At 40.0% G+C, this 21,925-nt stretch overlaps 2 protein-coding genes across 7 annotated transcripts in view; one reads left to right on the top strand and one right to left on the bottom strand.

Moving 5' to 3' along the window:
• PHETA2 (PH domain containing endocytic trafficking adaptor 2) overlaps window positions 1–21,925 on the bottom strand; it is a 255,679-nt gene that overhangs the window by 186,452 nt on the left and 47,302 nt on the right. The window lies entirely within an intron of this gene.
• The window catches only part of TCF20 (transcription factor 20), a 132,519-nt gene that overhangs the window by 108,316 nt on the left and 2,278 nt on the right, over window positions 1–21,925 (top strand). For 5 of the 6 annotated variants that reach the window (XM_049822062.1, XM_049822066.1, XM_049822060.1 and 2 more), the window contains 3 exons: window positions 9,033–9,126; window positions 15,852–15,901; window positions 18,900–19,027. In XM_049822062.1, the coding sequence (XP_049678019.1) occupies window positions 9,033–9,126; window positions 15,852–15,901; window positions 18,900–18,983 (228 nt within the window). In that variant the 3' untranslated portion in view covers window positions 18,984–19,027. The remainder of the gene's footprint in view (window positions 1–9,032; window positions 9,127–15,851; window positions 15,902–18,899; window positions 19,028–21,925) is intronic. The other variant, XM_049822065.1, reaches the window with a different exon arrangement.

The raw sequence follows: 21,925 nt of genomic DNA, 5'->3' as shown, positions 1-21,925 counted from the left end.
TCTACCCAACACTGCTGGCTCAGTCTCACCATTCCTATTTCATCCCTTTGCATCCACCACCACTTTGTTCTGTATTACCAGAGTATCTTGCACAGTGTGAGTGGGTTTATGACAAGTACTTGCACAGATTATTAGAAATAATGACAAATGGTTTATTTCTGTTGGGTTACAAGTCTTTGAGTTGTTGGCAGGGGTGGACTTGTGGTGCACCCTTTTTCCTGCCAAGTTGCATAAGTATTTAATATCTTGTAAAAATCTTTCCCATTTACAGTTTGCCTTGCTCAAAAGCATTTCCTTATTTTTAAGCCTTTACAAAGGTTTTGTTTCTGCCGAATCTACTGCCCCTAATAACATAGTGATTGTGTCCTTAATGAACTAGATGTTTTTTTTTCTTTGGGCCTTTTCGTAAATACTAAGCGTCATCTCCTTTGTTTCTTTGACTAAAGAAAAACTGTTTCTGCAGTTTGCCTCTTGAAAACAAATTCCTTGAGTTTATTGCATTTTCTGATTTATGTCAGTTTTTTTCCTTTTTTATGTCACTCCAGTCATTAATATCCAAAGGTATTGCTTTATAGGGGAGAGCTTTTGGTAATTATTTAATTTCTCCTTCCCTTACGGCAGTGATGTTGCTTTGTTTTAAGGCAGCTGCATGCTGTTGTTTTATATTGTACCTGGTAGACCTTGCGCTAAATAGAAATTCACCATATATTTGGGTATTTCCTGTAATCAGTACCCAGGGTGGTTGGGAAAGAAATCTAGTACTGGCAGAAAATCCAACTGAAGTAAATGCTCACTCTTGCTGACTTTGCTGTTCCTACAACTCTGTATGTCCTTATCACATAATCACTGCTTGAAAATTTGAATTTCTTTTTCCTCTTTTAAGTCTGCTCTTCTATCTTTCAGACCTTTTTGTAACTAAATTGCACTTATTGTTGCACGTTTAATTCCCCAAATGAATAGCCAAGATAATATAAACTGTGTGATTTTTTTCTGCTAGACTTGCATACTTCAGCAAAATCAAATCCCTATACTTATAAGTGGTTGTCTGAAATGTTTCTCTCATTCAGGGTGGTTCTTTGTCATCAAAGGAAACAAGATTTACGCATTTCTTGTCTTCTTGGACTTGGTAGTCTACATATTACTTTAATATTCCTTTTAAAATATGAAATGGTTATGAAAGTGTGTACTTAGCCTGCTTAATTTTGAAATTAAACATGCTTTTTCATTACCATTTAAAGTGACTGGGTTTTGTTAATTTTGCTAAATCTGTTTTAGTCAATCATTGGTTTACTCTTGAAGTATCTAACCTCTATTCTGGTTCAGTTATGCTTGGTTCTTACTTAATTTGTGGTTTTTTCTCTTCCCATTGTTTGAGAGGTGGGGAGGGGTCATCCTCCTCCATGACTTTCTCAGATTTTCACCAGTCTCGTCTCCTAGAGTATGATCATACACATCTAAGCCTTTGATCACTCCACCGAGTGAATGAAACAGCCTTGTATGGAATAGTGAACGTTAATTTATTGCTTAAATCAAATTTTAACCCTTTTATATAGTGTTACAGTTTAGCTTAGCCTTCCTATTATGGAGGTAAGACTGAAGAGTCTGAAAAACTTGTAACCTAACAGTATAATTTCTGGGTGCCTACATTCTTTTTAATGATCATAGGGTGTTTTTGTTGTTAATTGTGGAATTTCACAGTCAAATCTCTTGGTCTACAAAAGAACTGCCATTCCAGGCAGGTGCAAAAGTATGTTTTGTTGTGGTGTCCTGCCTCCAGCAACAGCCAGGAGCAGTTGTCTTCGGAGATCTGTAGTAAGCCAGGCATGTACAGAGTGCTGCTTGGGTATTTTCTCCCTCCTTTCAGCAATTGGAAGCTTTAGAGTAGTCTCCTTTGCATCATTGTGTTTAACAAGCAGTGGCATACCTTGATGAATTTGTCAAACCTGTTTTTGAACTCGCTTATCTTTTGGCCAGTGCAGCATTCTTTGGCAATGACTTTCATAGTTTAATTATTTGTTGTGTGAAAAAAAAAACGGATTTATTTTAAATTTAAACCTGTTACTTGCTCTTCCCTCTTGGAAACGGCTAAGAACCATTCCCTTATGCACACCATATTTGATTTTGTAGATCTCAATCCCCCTTCAGTTACCTTTTTTCCAGAATACTTAGTCTTTTCTCATATGGAAGCTCTTTATGTTCCTAGTTATCTCTGTGGTCTATCTGTTTGGGTTATTTTTCTCTGATCTGTTGTATTCCTTTATTAATAGGGTGACCAGGACCACACACCTTGATAAGATGTCAGGATACTACAAGAGTAACAGATAGATATAATGAAGATTTGGGTTTAATTATCGATTTCCTAATAACTTCTTGTGTTTGGGCTGTCTTTTTTTTTGGTAGCAGGGACTGCATGATGCTTCTGTCCAGGATGACTACTAATGCCTTCCCATGAGTAGTAAAAGCTGATTTAGAGTCTGTCATCATGTATATGCATAGGTGAAAATATTTTCTCCATGTGTATCACTTTGCACTTAACAACGTTAATTTTGATCTTCATTTTATCATATAGTTATCCAGGATTGTGAGATTGGTTTGCAGCTCTACCATCAGTTTGAGATCTGACTACCTTGGATAATTTTACAAACTTCACAGGTTTTCACACCTTATTGTTCACCCCCCTTTTCGAGAGTCTCTATAAGTACAGTTGAATAGCTTAAGTGTCTGCATAGGACCTTAGAAATTTTTGCTGGCAAATCGTTCCTTATCAAAACTAACCATTTATTTCTGGTTTTGTTACTTTCTCTTTTTCCTTTGAGTTGAGGGAAATAGAATGCTCTGTTCTTCATTTCAAGTGCTTCTGTTGTACTTTAATCAGTTTTGTATGTATTGAATAGGATTTCCCTTTTTAAAGATATTTTTCAGTTCTTGTATTTCTCTGTTGTGGGTTTGTTTTTTGTTTTTGTTTTTTTTTCTTCCATGCCATCCATTTTGGGCTGCAGCTTCCCTTTGTGCTTCAGCAGCCTGTGCAGCACTGCAGTTCTGACTTTTTACTGTGTTTCCTAATGCAGCTTTATTAGTATAGCATCTTCCAGATCATTGATTTGTCTGTTTGCTGAAATCTTGGAATCTAAATTTGTCCTTAGTTTCTTGACTTGAAGATAGCTACCCAATTTTACTTCAGTGACTATTTTCCTTTATTATTACTTGATTTGCTTGCTGCAGGAATATATCGTCACTGGCAAGAGATATAATGCATGTTTAAAGGATTTTTATCTTTTTAATTATGGGGTTCATTTTTTCTGACATTCTATGTCTGGTTTTTGGAGAACTTAAGTTGTTTGACAGGAAATGGAAACTAATAATTCTGTATCCTTCAGTACTGGTTGTTATCTCTAGTCCCAGTCACATAAGCAATTTTTTTTTTCATTAACCAGTATCTGCACATCAAAGTGCTGTTTTCCTCTCCTGTTTCCCAAAAATGTCTGCCCACCCTGCTCTTTTTTCATCTCAATCCCTTTTTGCAGCAGTCTTACAAAATCATTTATTCCTTTCTCCTATAACCAACAGTACAAATACTTTTTTAGTTTTCCGTGTAGCTTGTTGGAGTAAGTTGTCTCTCTGCGTCCCGCTTTCCAGGAAAGAGAATGCGGCTGCCTGCTGCTTCTGTTGCCCTTTCGCCTGGATATTAAATCTGAGCCTCTGCCTAGCCTGCCAACTGTTTAATCAGAAATAGTCAGAAGGCCCTCCTTCTTAATATTGCAGCTGACTCTGAAATCCTCATTATCTTACATCTGCATTTGTGCAGCACAATTATACAGAAGCAATTATTTTCCTAAAAGCTTGTAATTTAAACAGATGAAGGAGAAAGTATGAAAAATGCATATAACGTGAAAACTTATACCTGTATAATTAATGCCACATATATTTCATTTCTTGCTTGCTTTTCTTTTTTAGGAACCTTTAGTTGTTGCTTTCCATTTTATTCCGTTTATGCATTCTTGACACTGGTATGCAAGAAGGGGAAAAACAAGGAGATACCTAGAAAGCAAAGCAAAGGAAAAACTGGTGCTTGGAAGAGAGGAAGTTAGAATGAGGCCTGAGTGTGGGGCGCAGGTGAGCAAACTGAAAGAAGCAACCGATCAGCAAGAAAAGACTGTTTGAATTATAGACAGTAGAAAATATGATACAGTTGCATCTGTTGTGAATGTCCTCGTTTAAACTGCTTTGGTAATTGTTCCACAAGAAAGATTGTGGAGGAATCATCTGAAAACACCTTATATTAGTGTTAGGCAGAAGCAATTAGTTTCTGCTTCTAAGCAACTGTCCTGCTGCTGTCCAGAATATGTTGGAAGGGCTAGTCTGGCAGCTCCCATCCTCCCACCAGAAAAACCCTGTCCACTGCGGGATTCCAGTACTCGTAGACAAAGACATCTCTGTCAGTGCAAAACCAAAGAGAAAAGTCAAGGGGTGTGTATTACTCGGGCAGCTTGGGGTACTTCTTTTCACAAGTCTAAGCTTGTGCTTGGTTGGGGAGGAGGAAGGAGGGTAGCTCAGGACATGTTTATGTTATAATACCTGTGTAGATTTGGGGTACAAATCTGGAGGAGGCAAAAAAGGTACCCAAATCTCACACTCCTATTTATTGCATTTAGAGCAGTGCGCTCTCAGAAGAGTTTACTCTTGTAGTAATGAAGGAATACAAATTGCAGGGGAAAATAACTCTTAAAGCAAAAGTAATATAGCTAGTGGATGGTTTAGTATTTTGAATGAATCAGACCGGCTCTGCTGCTGCTGTGATAGCTGTCCCCGACTGTTCACACTTCCAGGTTGGGTGTTACTTCATTTTGGTAGACGGAGAATGATGAGCTGTAGCGAGGAAGAAATGGGCTGCTAATAGCGTGGAGAGGTAGAGACAATGTATCTGGCTTTAATACTATTGATAATTTAGTTCAAGGGATGGAGTGTCTCTTCTAAATGGCACTTTTCAGTCTCTCCAGCCTATTCTAAGTGAGATATATGTGCCTTGTGGCCAGAGATGAATTGTGGAGATAGGACCTCTGAATCAATCTTTGCTGTGTGGTCTTTTTTTTTCTTCTTCTTCTTTTTTTTTCTTTTTTTTTCTTTTTTCTTTTTTTCTTTTTTCTTTTTTTTTCTTTTTTCTTTTTTCTTCTTTTTTCTTCTTCTTTTTCTTTTTTCTTTTTTTTCTTCTTTTTCCTTTTTTTTTCCTTTTTTTTTTTTTTTTAATTTAAGCGAGGAATTGGTTAGATGCCTGGCAATGATTACTATCCATTGGCACCTCCCATTGGGAGCACACTGCAAGTACCAGCCTTCAGCTCTTTCAAGTAGGGAAGGTTAAGCAGACTGCTTACTGAGCAAAAGGAATTTCTCTTCCCGTGAGAGCTCGAATGCTGTTTCCCTGGCTAAGAATGCTATAATTCCTTTACAAGTGACAAGCAGGCTGCTACCATCTGCTGGTGAATGGCTGCAGGATGGTGGAGTTTGGGTGAAAATTTGCTCATGGACCAAAGAGAACGATTAGTGGTCATTAAGCCCAATTCATACATTTCTTGTATGAAGTTCTATGATTTTATTTTGGTTTTAGAATGTTTTCTAATTGTAGTGTACATCTTTTATTTTCTTTTTGTTTTGAAACATAAATATGTGTCCTAACCAAAGCCACAAAAATTACCAGCGGGAACTGCGCAGCTTTTTATCTTTTAAGGCACAGAAGTGATGTCTTGCAAAAGACTGACACCATCCAGAAATTTTTTAATCGCTTTATTCTGTCTTTATAGAAACACCTTGGATATATTTGGAACCACGTGGCATTACATGATGATAGTCGTTTTCAAAGATTGATAGACTCCTCAGTTGTTTTAGAACCATACAGCTTTGTAGGGTGTCTGCTTTGTTCAGGCACTCTGTGGTGCGTCAAGAAGGAAGAACTCAAAAGAGAAGAGTAGTTATTGCGTATGTGGTTTCCCCAGCTTCCCCTGAAAGCAGCAGATGGTCGGGGGTCCCAGGAGGTAGAAGAAATGGGGCCATTAGACTGTCAGTGGCTTGTGAAAAGCAGAAGCATCTGCCAGAATGGAGACTTGTTCAGCAGCAGGGGAGCCAGCAGCAGCAGATGATCTCTGCCTTGAGCAGTCAATGGTATAGTAGCCCACTGGGGAATTGCTGTTGTGGGCGTAGCTGCAGGTAGCCTTGGTAATAATCTGGTTGGTCTGGCAGACTAAAAAGAGGGGAAATAAAGCCTTGATGCTCATGCTCTGGCATCTTAACTACCCACTTTTCCTGTTAATCAGTCCTAACTACAACCCATTTGAAAGTACTCCATAGCCATTCTCAGGCAAATGCTACAGGCACACTTAAAATTCGTCAAAATGCCTGTCCTGTTTCTGCTGCCAAGTTTCAGAATAGCAAGATGAACCGCGCTAGATGCAGCAAAGAACAAGTTCAAAGACGAAATCAACATTTGGAAAAGTATCGTAAATTTTGCTAGGGGTCATCTTGTTTTCGGTTGTATCACACAACCCACTCTTTTAAGACATGCGTTTATAGTGTTAAATATTTTACACAGCTGCAGTTTAATCTCTGCTCCTGTAGTTCTTATGCTCTTATTGACTGCTCTGTACAGGACACAGTGTTCCAGGGAAGAATGACCTCTTGTGTTGCAACAATGTGATGGTACTTCAAAGACGAGATAAAGTGGGGAGAACAGAATGCCTCAGAGGAACAAAACTAAAAATTCATATCAGTGTTCAAAAAGAATATTCAATTTGGGTTCTGTCCTGTTAGAATAATTAATCTCAGTCAGCCACATCTAAAAGTGAGAATAAAACGTACAGGTAAAGAGCTCTGGTTGAGAACTCCTCAAGCTGCACTTTGCAAATATTTGGCATAGGTGAATCTGGGACTATTGCTGGTACATAATATTCTTCTAGGGTTGAATTCATAGCCAGGAAAAGACATTTTCTGTACATGAAACTGGGTTTTACTCCCATGAGAGAGTGAATTGCATTGCAGTTTGGCTAGAGCCTGTATGTTTTGGTATGCGTTTAAATATTGGTTTAGATCCCCCCCCCCCCCCTTTGGAAACTAGCATTCATGTTGTGACAGGCAAAAATAAGCTGCTTGAGTGTCTCTTTCTAGGCCTCAAGGACACTTTCTTTACATCATAAATACTGCAATAGTTTGTCGTGGTACACATTCACTGCTTAGAAGATAGACACGATTAATAGGGAGTGCTGAAGATCAGGCTCAGGATGCTTTGGCATAACCGAAAAGAGAAGGCAGTATTCAAGACTGCAGTTGTAGATGTCATGAGAACTGACGTCTCGCAAGCTTTTCTGTTAACTGCATCTGCTTTGATTTGAAGAGGGCCACCTGGTTTATGGCTGGAGCTAGTTTTGCTTTCATCCTAATTCAGTCATTTAAATACAAACTATAGTCATCTCTGCATAGTATAGAATAGTAGGAAGAGCAATAAGTGTCGGATATTCTCAGTGGTTTTTGAAATATTGTAGTCAAAACCCCATTCACTATGCAGAGTGAGGAATTTCGCCGTGGCTGTTATCTTTGGCCACGTTTATTCTGCAGACCTCCACTGCAACATCTATGTTAATCAAGGGTGTGAAGGACTGTGGTCTAGCTGATGCAGCTGTCTTGGCATATGAGCCTCCCCGTACGGTAAAAAAACCAAACAAACGTTTTTGTCCAGTGCCAGGTGCACTGCTGGTTCAAGCGCATCTGTTCTGTGTGCTGTACAGGTGTAGCTTGCTGACAGTGTTAATAGAGCACATGTAGTTTGACTTTAGCTTTTCCAATAGAAAAAGAGTTTTTAGATCATGTCATCATTTCTCTGTATGCAGTCAGTGACCAAAGGCAACTCCTCATAGCCTGAAGTCAAGGTGAGTTGTAATAGTTACGTGAGGCCTTATTGTGGTGTTAGTTGTGTTTACCAGCAAAACCAAAATTCCTGTGTTTCTCAGGTATGACTCCAAAGCTATAGTAGGTCATCTTTTCTTTTTCTGCCAGTAGTCTATTTGTGTTTTAGTTTTTAAATAGTAGCAGTCTCTTAGCCTTCAGTGGATTCTGCCAGATGTGGCTTGTTTTCTTCTTAGAAGGGAAAAATGTCAACCTGTCAGAAATCAGCTTTCATCAGAATCTTGAAAATAATGAAAATCACTTGCTGTATACATTGAAGAAATAAAATTGCTGTCTGAATGAGATGCACTGTAGGCCTACTTCCTTAGGTCATTCCTTAAGTCATTCAGGATGAAGTGAATGAGTGAGTGGCTTTCATTCTGCTGCATTCACATCTGTCTGATAATATGGTTAAATACATCATTGACCATTTGAGATAATAGGATTTAAGTAATGAAAATTGAATGGGGTCGTCAGATGAGTCTTAACTACTTTGAAAATAAATGTATGAGCATCCTTGTAGCACTGCAAGTGTTTCTTTTGGAGATGTGCCATTTCTGCGATGGTGAGGTATTTTCCCTTGATGGCATCTTCTCCTGCTCCAGATAAATCTTTTTTGATCACCTGTGAAAAAGTGTTCAACTTGGCCTTGATCTTCTTGGGCTGCTAGTGATAATGAAATGAGGTAACCAAATTACTTTTACGCTAATGGTGTCTTCTAAATCATTCTTTGTCACGCTAATTCTCATTTTAAAACTGCCATAGATTCAAAAAAGCTCTTTTCCTCCAGTATTAACACTGATGTCACTGTCAGGTACTGAAACATGGGCCAGTGAAACGGATTTGAGTAGTGTTTCAAGTTCTTTCTGAATAGTTGGTTTGAACATGTGGTCTGGTTAGCACAGCTGAAAAGTTTGTTGTTTGAAAGACCTCATGTTGTTACTTATTTAAAAGGCCTTTACTTGTATCTGGTGAAAAAATAACAGTGTAACATTGTGATACTCCAGAAATTTGTTCTGGAATGTGGTTGATAAATTCCCAGGAAAATACAGATACTCGGAAGGATGATTGCAGTCTTCATTGCCATTTCTTGGTTTCCTTTTCAGAAATGTTCCCATTGCCAGGAACCGGGAGCCACCTTAGGCTGCTACAACAAAGGCTGCTCCTTCCGATACCATTACCCATGTGCCATCGATGCAGGTAAGAAGAAATGACATGCTAACTATATTTCATGTTTATTCAAACATATGACACTAAGTAATTCCAAGGTACTCTACAAATTTATTTCCTCTCAATTTTTCGCCTACTATGAAGATACAGTAATATAAATGGTGAGAAATGGCATCAAATAAACAGTGTACAATAACGTGTTGGGACAAGATGGAACTTGTAATGAAGAAGAATCTACCTGAAAGTGCAGAAAAAGCTCATTTTGGGGAATGCAGCTACCGTGACTGAAATTTGGCTGCAACATGAGAACTGACCACTCTTCTCTTGCAAAAAATAGAAACCCTTTGTTAAAAGGGTGCACGTAACCAGAAAGGTGTTTCCTCTTTCAGGGTTACACTCCTATGGATGGTCATAATAATGATTTCAAGTGTTTGTTGAATCATCAGTACCACTTGCAGCACAACCTTCCATCTCCCTCCTTAGAAGCATTTCAGCCAGTCTCTTGAGTAGGTCCAGTTTTCATCACTGGACAAGCTTAATGGTTTGGATGGTGTTATCTCCAGCTCTGAGCCTGGGGTTGTGAGTTGGCATTTTGTGTACAACAGGCAGTTTTTCATGGAGATAAACTTTATTCTTGGGTAAAAAAATCCCAGCTGAGAATGAATAAGGTCCCGCTATTCCAGTCCTTTGTAACTCACTTCTCCTGTCATACAAAACTTAGTCTGATAACAAGCAGGTAAGGATTCAAGATTGCAACTCTTAACTGGCAAATAATTGCAAGCTTCCTGTTTGTTATCCCACTTCTACAGCAGCCCACTTGTTTCACTGCCTATTTTATGCTTGTTTTTGAAGGTAGGTATGCTGATTTCTGAATTACTGCATTGCACCTCTCACTGTGAAATCCCACGGTATTGGAGCACCGCATTTTATTCTAATAGAAATGTTTTTAATGAAATTAATATTGCAGTGAAATACTACTAGTACCACAGTATAGATGGAGAATCCTTGATTTTACATGAAATCAGTTCTTAAATATTAATCAGGTTGCAAAAATAACACACTCAAAAAAATGCCAGAAATAAGGGTGTCCATTTAAGTTTAATTTTGGTCTCTTACAAATGTATCTTGTAAGATAGTAATTGCCTAACTAAAGACTGACATCTTTTTCCATAAGGCCTTACCTCAGCCTGTAGGATGAAAGGGTACTCATTCATGAGCATACATTGTCCTCGCCGATTCTGTATTTTACTCACTGCATATGACTCCGTCTCAGTTCTGAAAGTAGAACTGTGAAATTTTCTGTGATGTTTCATCTCTGTCATGCCTAAGAGTTTCGTGAACATTACCAACATTTTGTTTTTACAGTACGTTTGAGAGACAGAATCATCAGATTTGTGTTCATATTGTGTTTACTAATTTGTTTCTGTTTTGTATTGTCATGGTATTTTCAATACCATGAAAAAATCAAAATAAATTATAGTGAATGTTCCCAATAGTTTGGGGTGCTTAATTGGTATTCTTGTGTTACTAGATATAGTATGTAGCATTTTCTATGTTCTAAATACAGGTATCAAAATCAAGATATTGTCATTTTTCTTCAGATATACCTCCCTCATTAACTCTGCTCCTCTTCAGCAAATGCGGTAGGATCCTCCAGATGACAAATATACTGAACAATCATGACTGATTAGCAAGAGCAGTTCTGTGTCATGCACGGAAGATGCAGTGTCCTGTACAAAAACTAGTATATAATCATACTATTTAGTCCATATTAAATGTAATACAATATGTCTACCATATAATATATAGAAGTGGGCTACATTAAATTTGGCTTTTCCTCGCATATGTCTTGACTTTGCAACCTTTGAGGTTTTTTTAGAGTAGCTTTTTGTGTTCAAGTTCCAAGGCTATGCTTGCTTCATTTTCTTTTAATTTTGTTATGAGACATCACATTGTCATCTGACCATCTGTCAGAGTGCACCGTTCCAAGCTAATTTCCTTCCTTTGAGTAATACGGCAGTAATAAATTGGAGGAGCTGCATAGAGATGGGATACTTGGACTGTGAGTTTCACAAACATATTTAAATAATAGCAGAGGAGTTGGTAAAACTGGTGCATCTCTGGTTTCACTCCAGGAAGAGTATGATTTAGTGAGAACAAAGACTTCTCTTTGTTTCTTTATACATTTTCCTTTCTGTTTCTTCCTCTTCAGTCTGTATGTGTCTGATATGTTCTCCACTCTGGCTCTTCACGCCAGCCACAGGCTCTTTATCTAGCTGGTCTCAGGTTCCTCTTCTCAAATTTATTCCAATATCTTTGTAAGACCCAGTTCTCCCTACTCCTTTCTAACTTTTCTTTTGTCCAGTTTTCTAGCTGTCATTCTGGCTTCCTCTTCTCTGCTCTTGCATCACCTCCTCCTCTCCTTTCTTGCTTCTAGCTCTACTTTTCCTCTCTGGGCTTCTTACTCCTGTTTGGTTCTCGTAACTTAGCTCCTTGTCACACTTAACTCTGCTAATCCCCATTTGTTCTTGTATATTGCCCTTGATCATCTCTGTTTCACCTTTCTGTGTCTTATCCCAATAGTTCTTAGTCTCCAGCCTTCTGGCTGAATCAATCCTGATACAGGCTTAGCCTCCTGCTGGCACTCATCCTTAACTCCCTGCTCCTAACTTCTACTAGTACTGGTCTCCTCATCCTGCTAGCCTCTGCTCTTTCTCCAGTTCTAGATTGCCTTTCTCAGTAATGTTTTCCCTTCTGCTATCTTCTGGACCAGTGGTTCCCAGTTTGCAGTTTTGAAATGGTCACCTTCTTCCTTCAGGCTGCCTGAGCCTTAGAAATGTCCCCTGATAGCTTCAGTGCTTTTTGGGTCTGGTGTCTAAATCTGAGGCCAGAGGTTCATTTAGAGGAAAGACCTGCTTACCCCCAAACCAAAGTGTATTTGGTGGAATTTTCAAAGGACCTAGTTTCTAAAATCTAAGAAGCCTCTCCTGAGGATGTGCAGATTAAAATCCCCATTCCTCCTTTCAAAGAGTTACATTTGCTGATTTTGTGGTAAGCTGGCAAGGGCGTGCATTAGCAAAAATTTAGGTCCTACTGAAAATCATGGTATGTTAGAGCTTTTCAGAGAAAATTTGCTGGGATGTTTAATATGGACAGAATAACTTTTTTCCGTGAAAGAGTTGTAAGGAAGTTGTTTGGCTGCTTTAGCTGAAGTTTTCAACCAAAACAAATACAAGAGCCCAGCTTGAAGTAGGTTCTCGGCATTCAAAATTTCAGCCTGATGGTATGACAGTAAAAGACCTTGTTTGCAGTTGGTTTTATCTGTGGGTGTAATCAAGCTGTCTTAATCTATAGCCACTCTTCCAATAAATCTGTACAAAAGTAATAAGCAAGCTCTATGGAATAGGACTTGATTTTCATTTGTGCCCAAGCAGAAATAATATAGGCTTCCTTGAGGAGCAAATCAGCATTCTTTTCGCTTTCCTCAGCCTGCTGTCTGCCTATAAACCCTTTTTATTGGTTATGCAGTGCTGCTGTATTTCCTGTAGTGAATCAGATACAGATATTTCTCAAGTTCCTTGAGCACTGTGGTAGTTTCATTTATCGTTGACCATCCTGCTTTGAAGGATGGTGCCACCCTGCTTTATTGAGGATCTGGGACAGATCTGTTCTGAATCCTCAGAAGTTTGTGTTGATGTTTACAAGGGCTCTCAGGCTTTTGGAATATGACTCAGTTTGTATCTTTTAAAAAAAAAGTTAGAAAACACTTGCTGGAGTGTTTTTTAGCGTATGTCGAGTCATAAACACTTGGTGTTTGACTGAGTTACTGTAGCATCCCTGAAAGTGACCATGCCTTAGTTGAGATGAAGTATGTGTGTTGTACTCTTAGGCAGTTGCGCTGTGAGCTGAAGCTTGTTTTTACCTTTGCATTGGTATGGGTTAGAAGTTAGTACCCTGTCAGTTACTGTGCCTCATTTGAAAGGCAGTACTTTTTTGGTAAAGGTCTGTAGGGTGGAATATCTCAGAACGGCTGCAGTTACTTGCAGTGCTGAAGGCTGGCCCTGCGGTGCTACCTGGGCTCTGGCTTCTGCACTGATGGTTGGATTCCAATCCCACCCTGGTGAGGAGCCAGGTTTTGCACCGCTGCTGCTAATTGGCTCCTACGCAAGGCACGTGGCTTTGTAAACTGCCAGTTTGTACATATGGATGCTTTTATGTAGCCTAATTCAGCCTTCCTTTTAACCTCCTTTCATAGAAAGTAATCTTTGGCAATACAGGGTGCAAGAGAGCTGATCTCTTAGCCATTTGCATAAAAATCAAGATCAGTAGTGGCACTTAAGTAATTTTTATATGGAAATGACTGTGGTTAACATTGTGTTTGGCTTTCCTCTGTCCAAATTTATGAAGAGCCTCTGATGTCTCAAGATAACTTAGTCCTAGGGACGTCTCCATGGAAACAGGATCTTTGTTTTCTGAAATTTTGTATCCTCTCCCTCTGCTTGTTCCTCCCCACCTGGAGTCAGATCCTGATTGTTGCAGCACATTTGTCCCCACAACATGTGTTGTAGGCAGTTCCACATACAAAAGATTTTTTTACTGTAAATTAGGAAAAGATTAGCAGCAAAATAAAACGAATTTTCAGAAAACAGAAATCCTGTGTCTTCCCAGGTATCATTAAAGATGAGTAACAGGCAGAACACAGAGGGTAAGACAAAGTGTGAAGCTTACAGAAGAATAATTGCTTCTATTAAAAATGTTTTAGGTTTTCCCTGACTACTTTATGGAGAAAAATCTGTACAAACAAGGACGAGTCTCGGTTCTTTTTCCCTTTTCTGCCACAGTGAGCTGATCATAGCTATGTGTCTGGTGACTTCATGATGAATTGTAATCTGTGATATAAAATACTTGGAACTGCTAACTGAAATCCAGGCCAGCTTTGTAATGATGAACAGTTTTTGCCTTATTGGTATTCAGCTGATTTTCCGCAGTGAGCTGATGAAATTTTTCATAGCTGTCCCTTAATAGAAACAAAAAAATTGCTATTAATTGGATCTGCTATTAGTATTTGCAACAAAAATGCCAACCTTAGTAAGAAATAGAGCTTCATGCGCAGATCAGGCATGAGGTTTCTGACAGTTCTTCCTGATCCTTTCACGACCTTCCTTTCTGATGTACTAGCTGGAGAAGTGCACTCATTACCAATCTTGGGTTTCCAAGAAAGAAGAAAGCTCCATCCCATTGTAACATACTGTGTATGTTTTTGATGATTGTTCTGTATATTTTTGATGATTGCTGTATTATGCAGTGATAATTCATGCTGTAGTCTACATGTACAATTCCTGCCCTTATAATGAGACATTTTATTTATTTTCAGTTATTTGCTAATACTGCATTTAAAATGGTTATCTGTGGCAGGATTAAGGGTTTTACTCCCCTTTGCTAAAATCTCTCAAGTAACTTAGCCTATTGCATGCTGTTTGCCTTTGATTCAGGCCAGAAGCATTCATGTTGAAACATAAGCGTTTCATAGCAGAGGGATGCTCTGCCAAAGCTTGGGTGTCTAGAAAGCTTTTCCCTCAAGCTTTAGTTGCAGTCTCCTGCTGTCTGCTAAACTCTTCCAGCAGATTGAAACAGCAGGTAGCGCTGGTTATGCTACATGCTTAAGAGCATTTTAAATTAGCAGTTTTTATTTACCATTGTGCTTCTTTACTTGCTAGCTGTTTGGCTAGGTTGGAGCAGACGGGAGGTCGTAAGCACCTTGCTGAATTCTTATGGTGTTGGTTGCACTGAGGTAGTGATGGTGCTCGGTCCTACTGATGTGATGATAGTGTTCGGTCAGCCTGCCTTTGGTGCATGAGGCAATTGAAAGTGCTGCTTTGTCACTTGGCTGTGAGGGTGAAATGTGGTATCTGTAAGGCGCAAATAGGCAGAGAGCTGGCTGGTGGGGAGCTGCTGACTCGGCACCCCTTAGAGGCTTAGTCTGGGAGGAAACGTGGGAGGAGAAGCAACACTTACACTGGCAGTGCCACTAAAGAAATGCTCTTCAAATTACAGTATTGCTTCATTTGTCCCAAAATAAGCAGTTCTATGTAGGTGCCCCACTTTCCGTAATAGGTTTAAATCATTAATTAAACTATTTCTTAGATCATAGAAGCTTCACATATACAAGTCATGGAAACAGATCCAAGAGCAGCATGAGTGACCTGACTACCAGACATAGTGTCAAAGTATAAATTGATCACCAAGATTTGGGATTGCAAATAAACTGTCATATACACCCATACCTAGAGACACACCCCCCTTCTCCCCCTGATATTGGCAGGGCCCTAGGGTAAGGATGAAAGGCAACAATTTTCCTATGAAGTATAAAGCAGGGATGGTCTGTTCAGATTGGATGAATGCATCCATCTTCCTTGTGTTGTAGCAAGGAAGGCTGGAATAGCTGAAGGGGTTTGGGACACAGGATTTGTAGACTTGCTGTTGTGATTCTTACTCTATATAGAGGATTGGGGAGACTGGGAATGCTTGGACTTGGCTTAGTAATGCAGGCAACATTGTCACTTGGAGTGTTTAGTAATTTTATTTGCTAAAACTTTGGGGGTGGAAGGGATGAACCTGTAAATAAGATAATATTCCTATATTGAGATCTTTGAATGAAAAATACATACCTGTAAGGCAAGATTAACACATGTGGTGTGTTATTCAAGTTGGTTTTTATTTAAAAAATAATAAATTGCTGTCTTCTCCTCCTCTAGATTGTTTACTAAATGAAGAGAATTTCTCAGTGAGGTGCCCCAAGCACAAGGTAAGAATCCTCTCCTGGCTTAGACCTGTTTTTTGCTGCCCTCTTCTGGTATATAACTTTGGATTAGTAATTTTATACCTGGATAACATCTGTAGTCAGAGATGCTTTTAGATGAAATCTTCTGCGATTTGTGCTTGTGGTATATTCTGGGGGCAAACACCGACTTGAGAAGAATACAAAGAGTGTAAGAAGATAAATTAAGTTTTTGCCCTATCTGTTCAGTTGTTCTTTAGATCCTTGATGACTTGTTAGAAAGTCCAGCTTCATTTCCTTCTTCTGTGATAGAATCAGTACATTGCTTGCCGTTTCTGTTTGAGTGCTACGTTGAAACTGACGGTGGTTTTTCTCCTTGGATTTACTGAGGATGCAAGGAGGAAGAAAAACGGCTCATGGAAAAGTGTCAGCCCGTTGTTGGAAACATTTAGACTAAGTCATGAGCCAATGTAGTGATGAACCTGAAACACCTTGGTTTAGTTTAGTGGTGGTAACTAGACTGAGTCCTACCACTCAGCCTTCAGTATATCTGTTTAGTTGGTCTGTAGATCTTTGCCTCTTAAGAAGACACATCATCATTTTCAGTTTTGGTGATGGATTCAACGTGCTGCTTCTGCCTAGGGTTTTCGCATCCTTAACTGAGTGTCCCTGAGCCTGCAAACAGAGTGGTGCTAAGAGACAGACTGTTGTTGCTCTGTCTGTATGGAAAGAGAAGACAAGGCAGACAGTACCTACTCTCTTGTACATATAAGCAATGTGATACAGTGGTGGGAATACCGCTCCCATAAGGCAGGATACATCTCTGGGAGGCTGCGGATACCAGTCCACCAGTTTAAAATGCTCAGAAGTATCCAGAAAAATGGCTATTCTTGTGGCCAGCTGGATACAACAGGAATTGTGCAAGAGTGTGGATGGTTTATGCTGGAAAGTAAATGATAATAGGGAAGAATTGTGTTGCTTTCTAGCAGGGATTAGTCTCCATTTAGTCCTTGTCTGCAGATCTCTTCTCTGCCTAGAATTAGACTGACATCTGGTGGTCTTTTGTCTTCACAGATTATCTTTAATCTGTCTTTTGTAAACATACAAGAATTAGTTCCTTTCTGGATGTTCCACCACAGTATGATGTATTTATACACATGTATTTAAAATGTGCTGGAAGATTCTGGGGACATTCAGGCTGTTATCCAGAACTGGCCTACTTTTCATCACATAAAAGAAAATAAATTATTCTGCACAATTTGTAGTAACATTGAAAATGTACAGCAAGCTTAAATTGATGCGTTAATGCTACACGAGCCTGCGAATCTTGCCAAACAAAACCAGGAAGCATGAGCTCCCCTTACTGTGGAAAGCAACTACCTAAACGCCACTCTCTGCCCAACTTTGAATACTTGACTAAAGAGAATATGAAGGTTACGTCTTTGAAGGCTGTTTTATTTTTGCTGCCCATTGCCTTAAGTATTACAGGCAAACATAGTGTTAAAGCTTTTCATAGCTGACTTGGGTCACTGCTGCTGTATATGAGTATTTGTGGTGATGGTGCTCAAAGCATGAAAGGAAACAACCATTTTACAGAATCCAGCTCCTGGAGAAGATACTGAGCAGCCACATTGATTTCTAAAGTAATCTGGGGCGGGTGGGAGAGGGAAAACTGCCACTTTTAAGTTGATAAAGGTACTTCATGAGGCAATAAAATTTTGATATTTATTCAAAACTATTGCGCTGCAGATAATTTTCTGTGTTGCGTCAAAAATGGAAATTCAACACCAGCAGCCTTTCTTTGACACTGAAGTTTGTTGTCTTTTGCTTAGTAAAGACATGAACCATTTGTTTGAAGTCAAGCAGAGTTTTCTTTGCTTGGCTATGACTCTGTCCTTCCCCTGTGGTTCACTGATCACTACTGGTTTGTTCCAAATCCTTCTGCAAGGCAGAATATAGGATCACCCTCCTCCTTCCGTTGTAGTGGCTGGAAAGGGCGGTTCCAGCCAGTTGCAAGGCAGGAACAGGAAGGTTGAAAACCATTGCTCTAGAATGACTGGAGAACAAATTGCATCAATTTTTTGCATGATATGACCACGAGCAATTGAGAGGAAGAAAGAATTCAGATTAGACCGTTTAAAACTATCCTTTTAGGTAACACCAGTTCAACATTAGTAGCTAATTAATAGCTGTCTAATACCTCATTCTTGGGTTCTGTAGTTAATGGGTGGAAGAACTAACTTTATAAATCTGCTAATACTGAGTAAGTCCCCCAGTATAGTGCCTCTTACCCTTTTTCCGTCCATGCCTCGCATCTGTAAATACACCTCATCATAATAAGTGGCTCCTGGAGAACAAAGGTGCTTCTTGCCTCATTAACTGCGCTTGACACTTCAGACATAAGCAAGCTAAGTCCAGAGGGACTGGTCCTGCCTTTCCCTGTGCTCCCCAGTGAGCTTTCCCATTTTCTTCTGTCAGCATTGATGCTTCAACCATCCGTGTCCTGAATGTGCTACTTTTGCAAAATAGCAGCTTTTATCACAGGGAAAACACTGTCTGAAAACTAATCATCTTTTGAAGCGTTAGCTTGCGCTCGCAAATCCAACTAGCTGTGTGTCTGCATCGCAGCAAGCGCTGTTGCAACAGAACTGATGAGGATGCCAAGGCACTGAGGAGGATATAAAGGGGATGGGATACCTCACCTTTTGGTGGCACTGCAGTCTTAGATTGTCTTACGCCATCTGTGGAGCAATTTTAAGTGATGTTTCTCAGCTTGTTCTATCTTTTTGTGTTAAATTCTGTGTTTCTTAAAATTAACCAGGCTTTCATATCCCAAACTCTTTACTTTTGCAGAATTGCCTGCTTTTGTCACAGGGAAAACTCTGTCTGAAAAATCTATGTCTGGTTCCAATACTGATTTCTCTTTCTCTCTCTCACTTTCTGTATGTTCACTTTCCCTACCCTTGTCCTCCTTTTCTCCCTCATTTTTCTTTTTCCTCCTCCTTTTGGCTTGCTGGTTCGTCAGCCCCTCCTTCCTTGCTCTCTTCCCTCCTTGCAGAACAAGATGGTGAAAGGCAGCCTCAGCACAGAGCAGTCGGAGCGGGGGTGAGGGGGGAAGTGTACTCCTGGGAATGGAAATAAAAGCAAGCACAGGTGAGTTGGGGATAGTTCCCAGTTTCCACCTGCCGCCTTCTGTGGCTCCCTACCTCCAGCGCCTTCCCTGTTTCTAGGAGAAATCAAGGTGCTCTTGTGTACATTCAGAAAATTTGTAATAACACTTTCTTTTTTTTCCCTGCTACCATTCTGTTCAGGCTAGTGACTTCACTTTTTTGTATTTCCGCAGCAGTTCTTCTGTTTAGCAGTGAATCGCAAAGCTTGTTAGCTGTTACAACTGCTTGATTACTCTCTCAGCTAAACCAGTGGCAGAAATGTCCTTTCGTATTGCCATGATCATTTCCATAAGGATCTGAAGGGTTTTTTCCATAAGTCTCAGAGTAGTTAATAGTAAGCATCCATATAAATAATAAATAAATATAATATCAAAGTATCTTAAATTTGGTACATAAAGAAGAATTAATAATACTCATGAGTTCAAGACTATTGTGTTCTTGATTCCCCTGTTTTCTGGAAATGTAAACACAGGGATAAGTAAATTAATCTTATCAGGAAACCATTACATTCCTTTCAGACCAGGATTTTTCGCTATTTTGCAACAGATATGGGTGATAGAAGGTGGAACTATATCCACCAAGTGGCCACAATTTCATAAGTTTGTAATGTTTACTCTGGTCCCTCACCTCCCCTCGCTCTGGGTCCAGGGCGGGCTATAGTTGCCGTAAGTCAGCAGCGCTGTGGAAAGCGGCAGTTGTGCTTTCGCGCCCCAACTCCCTCTCTGCTTTTCCTTCCTGCCTCTTCCTTTGTCTAGTCCCAGCATTCATACAGCCATGTGTGAACTTGGTGGGGAATTCAATTTGTCTGAAACTACATTTTGTCACGTTAGCATCTGAGTTGGTCGTTTTCTTAATCTGGTTCACTGTGTGGCTGGGCAAATATCCTGGCATATGGAAGGATTAGCACAGAGGTGGGAGTTAGCACCCAGGGAATGGGATGAGGTTGGGATTTATTATTTCATTTCCACCAAGTGCATTGCCATTCAATGGCAACAGGGAGGTCTAAATTAAACAAGTGTTTGGTTTCAAATTAATACTTGTTGGCACCCTTTCCCATAAACTGCAGCTCAAGAAGGTCTCTTGCCTTCATTTCACTGCTCAGTTGCATTTCCTACTCAAGCTAGTTGCTTCTCTGTCTTTTTCTTGCAATCATGCAGGTGAAGTTCTCTTTCACGTCTGTTCTCTGAACTGATCATAACAATCCCCTTCCCTCACTGCTGTTCCCTTGTTTCCCAGGCACCTCCCTTAACTTAAAATCTTACCTGTTTCTCGAGTTAAGTAATTGTAAGTAATTGTGAAGTACTTTTAATGGTGTTTTCTGTGAAGGATGAGAGATTAATCGGAGAATTCTGTTTTTTAGTGCAGTTGCGGAAGACGGGTAGTGTTTCATGTAGACTGACTGCTGACTTGATCTAGCTCTGCTTCCCATTTTTAACAGCATTCTTTCTTGTCTTTGGAGTGTTGTTAAAACAGTTACCATGCAAACAGTATTTAAAGTCCATTATTTGAGTAACTTTTTCCTTCCGTGGTAAAGGTCACTGGGATTCTTTTAAGCTTTTCTCTTTTTCTTAAAGTGTAAAAGGCAATATAATTCATAATGTTAAAACAGGATGATAGTCTCACAGACAAGGCGTCTGTTACAACTGCTTAACACTAGAGGAGTCTTCTCAGTGATGATTTTTTTGGCTGTTTCTTCAAGGCGCTGGTGAACATTACTACGTCCCAGAGACCTTTACGCAGCTCTGTTTCCTGCATTATTTTCCAGTGCTAACTCTATTATCATAGGAGTGTACTGGCTTAAGACCTTGCAGGCTGTGGAATCCCTGCACCATGTTCACTGTGTGCTCTAGACATCTCTCTAAGGCATCACGTCTTCCCAAATCCACTTTTGCCAAAAGTAGTTCTTATCTGAAGGTCCTATTTAGCCTTCCCCTTTTGATGCTGAGAATGTCTTAAAATTGAGTTCTTCAACCTGACCTTGCATCCCAAAATAAAAACGATGCAAATCTAAAAGATCCAATTATTAAAAAAAAAATTGCTGCATTACTGTGGTAATTAAAGAGGTTTAGAGGAATTCTGTAGCAGCCCTGGTAGTACAGGAGCTGCCCTTCTGCTGGCCTTAGTGTAAGATAGAATGGGCACTCAGCTGTTAGATTATTGGGCTGTTTTAGTCCTGGTTCACTCCTAGGCCCAGCAAGTTAAGAAAAATCCTGCATGTTGGGTAACATCCAGGCAAGTCAGTGTATTCTCTCTCCCTGAGCCAGTTGCCTCTAGAATTTTTGGATCAAATCCAGATCTGGAGAGTGACTGTGAGAGTGAGTCTGGTGCTCTGGATCTTGTCCAGGAGTGGGGAAGGACTCTCTGCGTTGAGCCTGTTTCCTCCCTGAGCCAGTGCCTAATGCTCTGGACCGATTCCAGGCATGGGCAAGCTGCAGTTGTACAGGAGCCAGAGACACCAACGCAGCCTTGACACTCCTTCAGTGAGGGCTCACAGTTGCACAGTAATGAATACCACAAAGGTCAGCTGCCTGAACTCTGTAGGAACCTCCCTCCTTCCCTTTAGCTGTAGCTCCATGGCTTACCCGTCTGGTTTTCATACGTACTCACCTGACCCTTTCTTTGCTCTTAGCCTGGCACCCCTGTATGAGGGGGTATTTGCAGCCAAGAGATAGGCTTGCTGGGATGTAATCTAATTGGTGTGCTGATAATCAGAACAGCACTGACTTCTGTATCGCGCTTAGTTAGGGTTCCTGGAGTTTGCCAGCTATGAATGAACATGGGTGTTACTTCGTTCCCAGGCACACCTCTAATGCCGTTAACGGCTTTCCATATGTGTTGCTTATGTTGTGAGCTTTTTTCCTTTTCCCAAGCTCACTAGCTG

Source organism: Accipiter gentilis, chromosome 18 (assembly GCF_929443795.1).
Source record: "Accipiter gentilis chromosome 18, bAccGen1.1, whole genome shotgun sequence".
Classification (NCBI taxonomy): domain Eukaryota; kingdom Metazoa; phylum Chordata; class Aves; order Accipitriformes; family Accipitridae; genus Astur; species Astur gentilis.
Note: the sequence above shows the minus strand (reverse complement) of the source record. Positions and strands in the feature narration are given on the sequence as shown.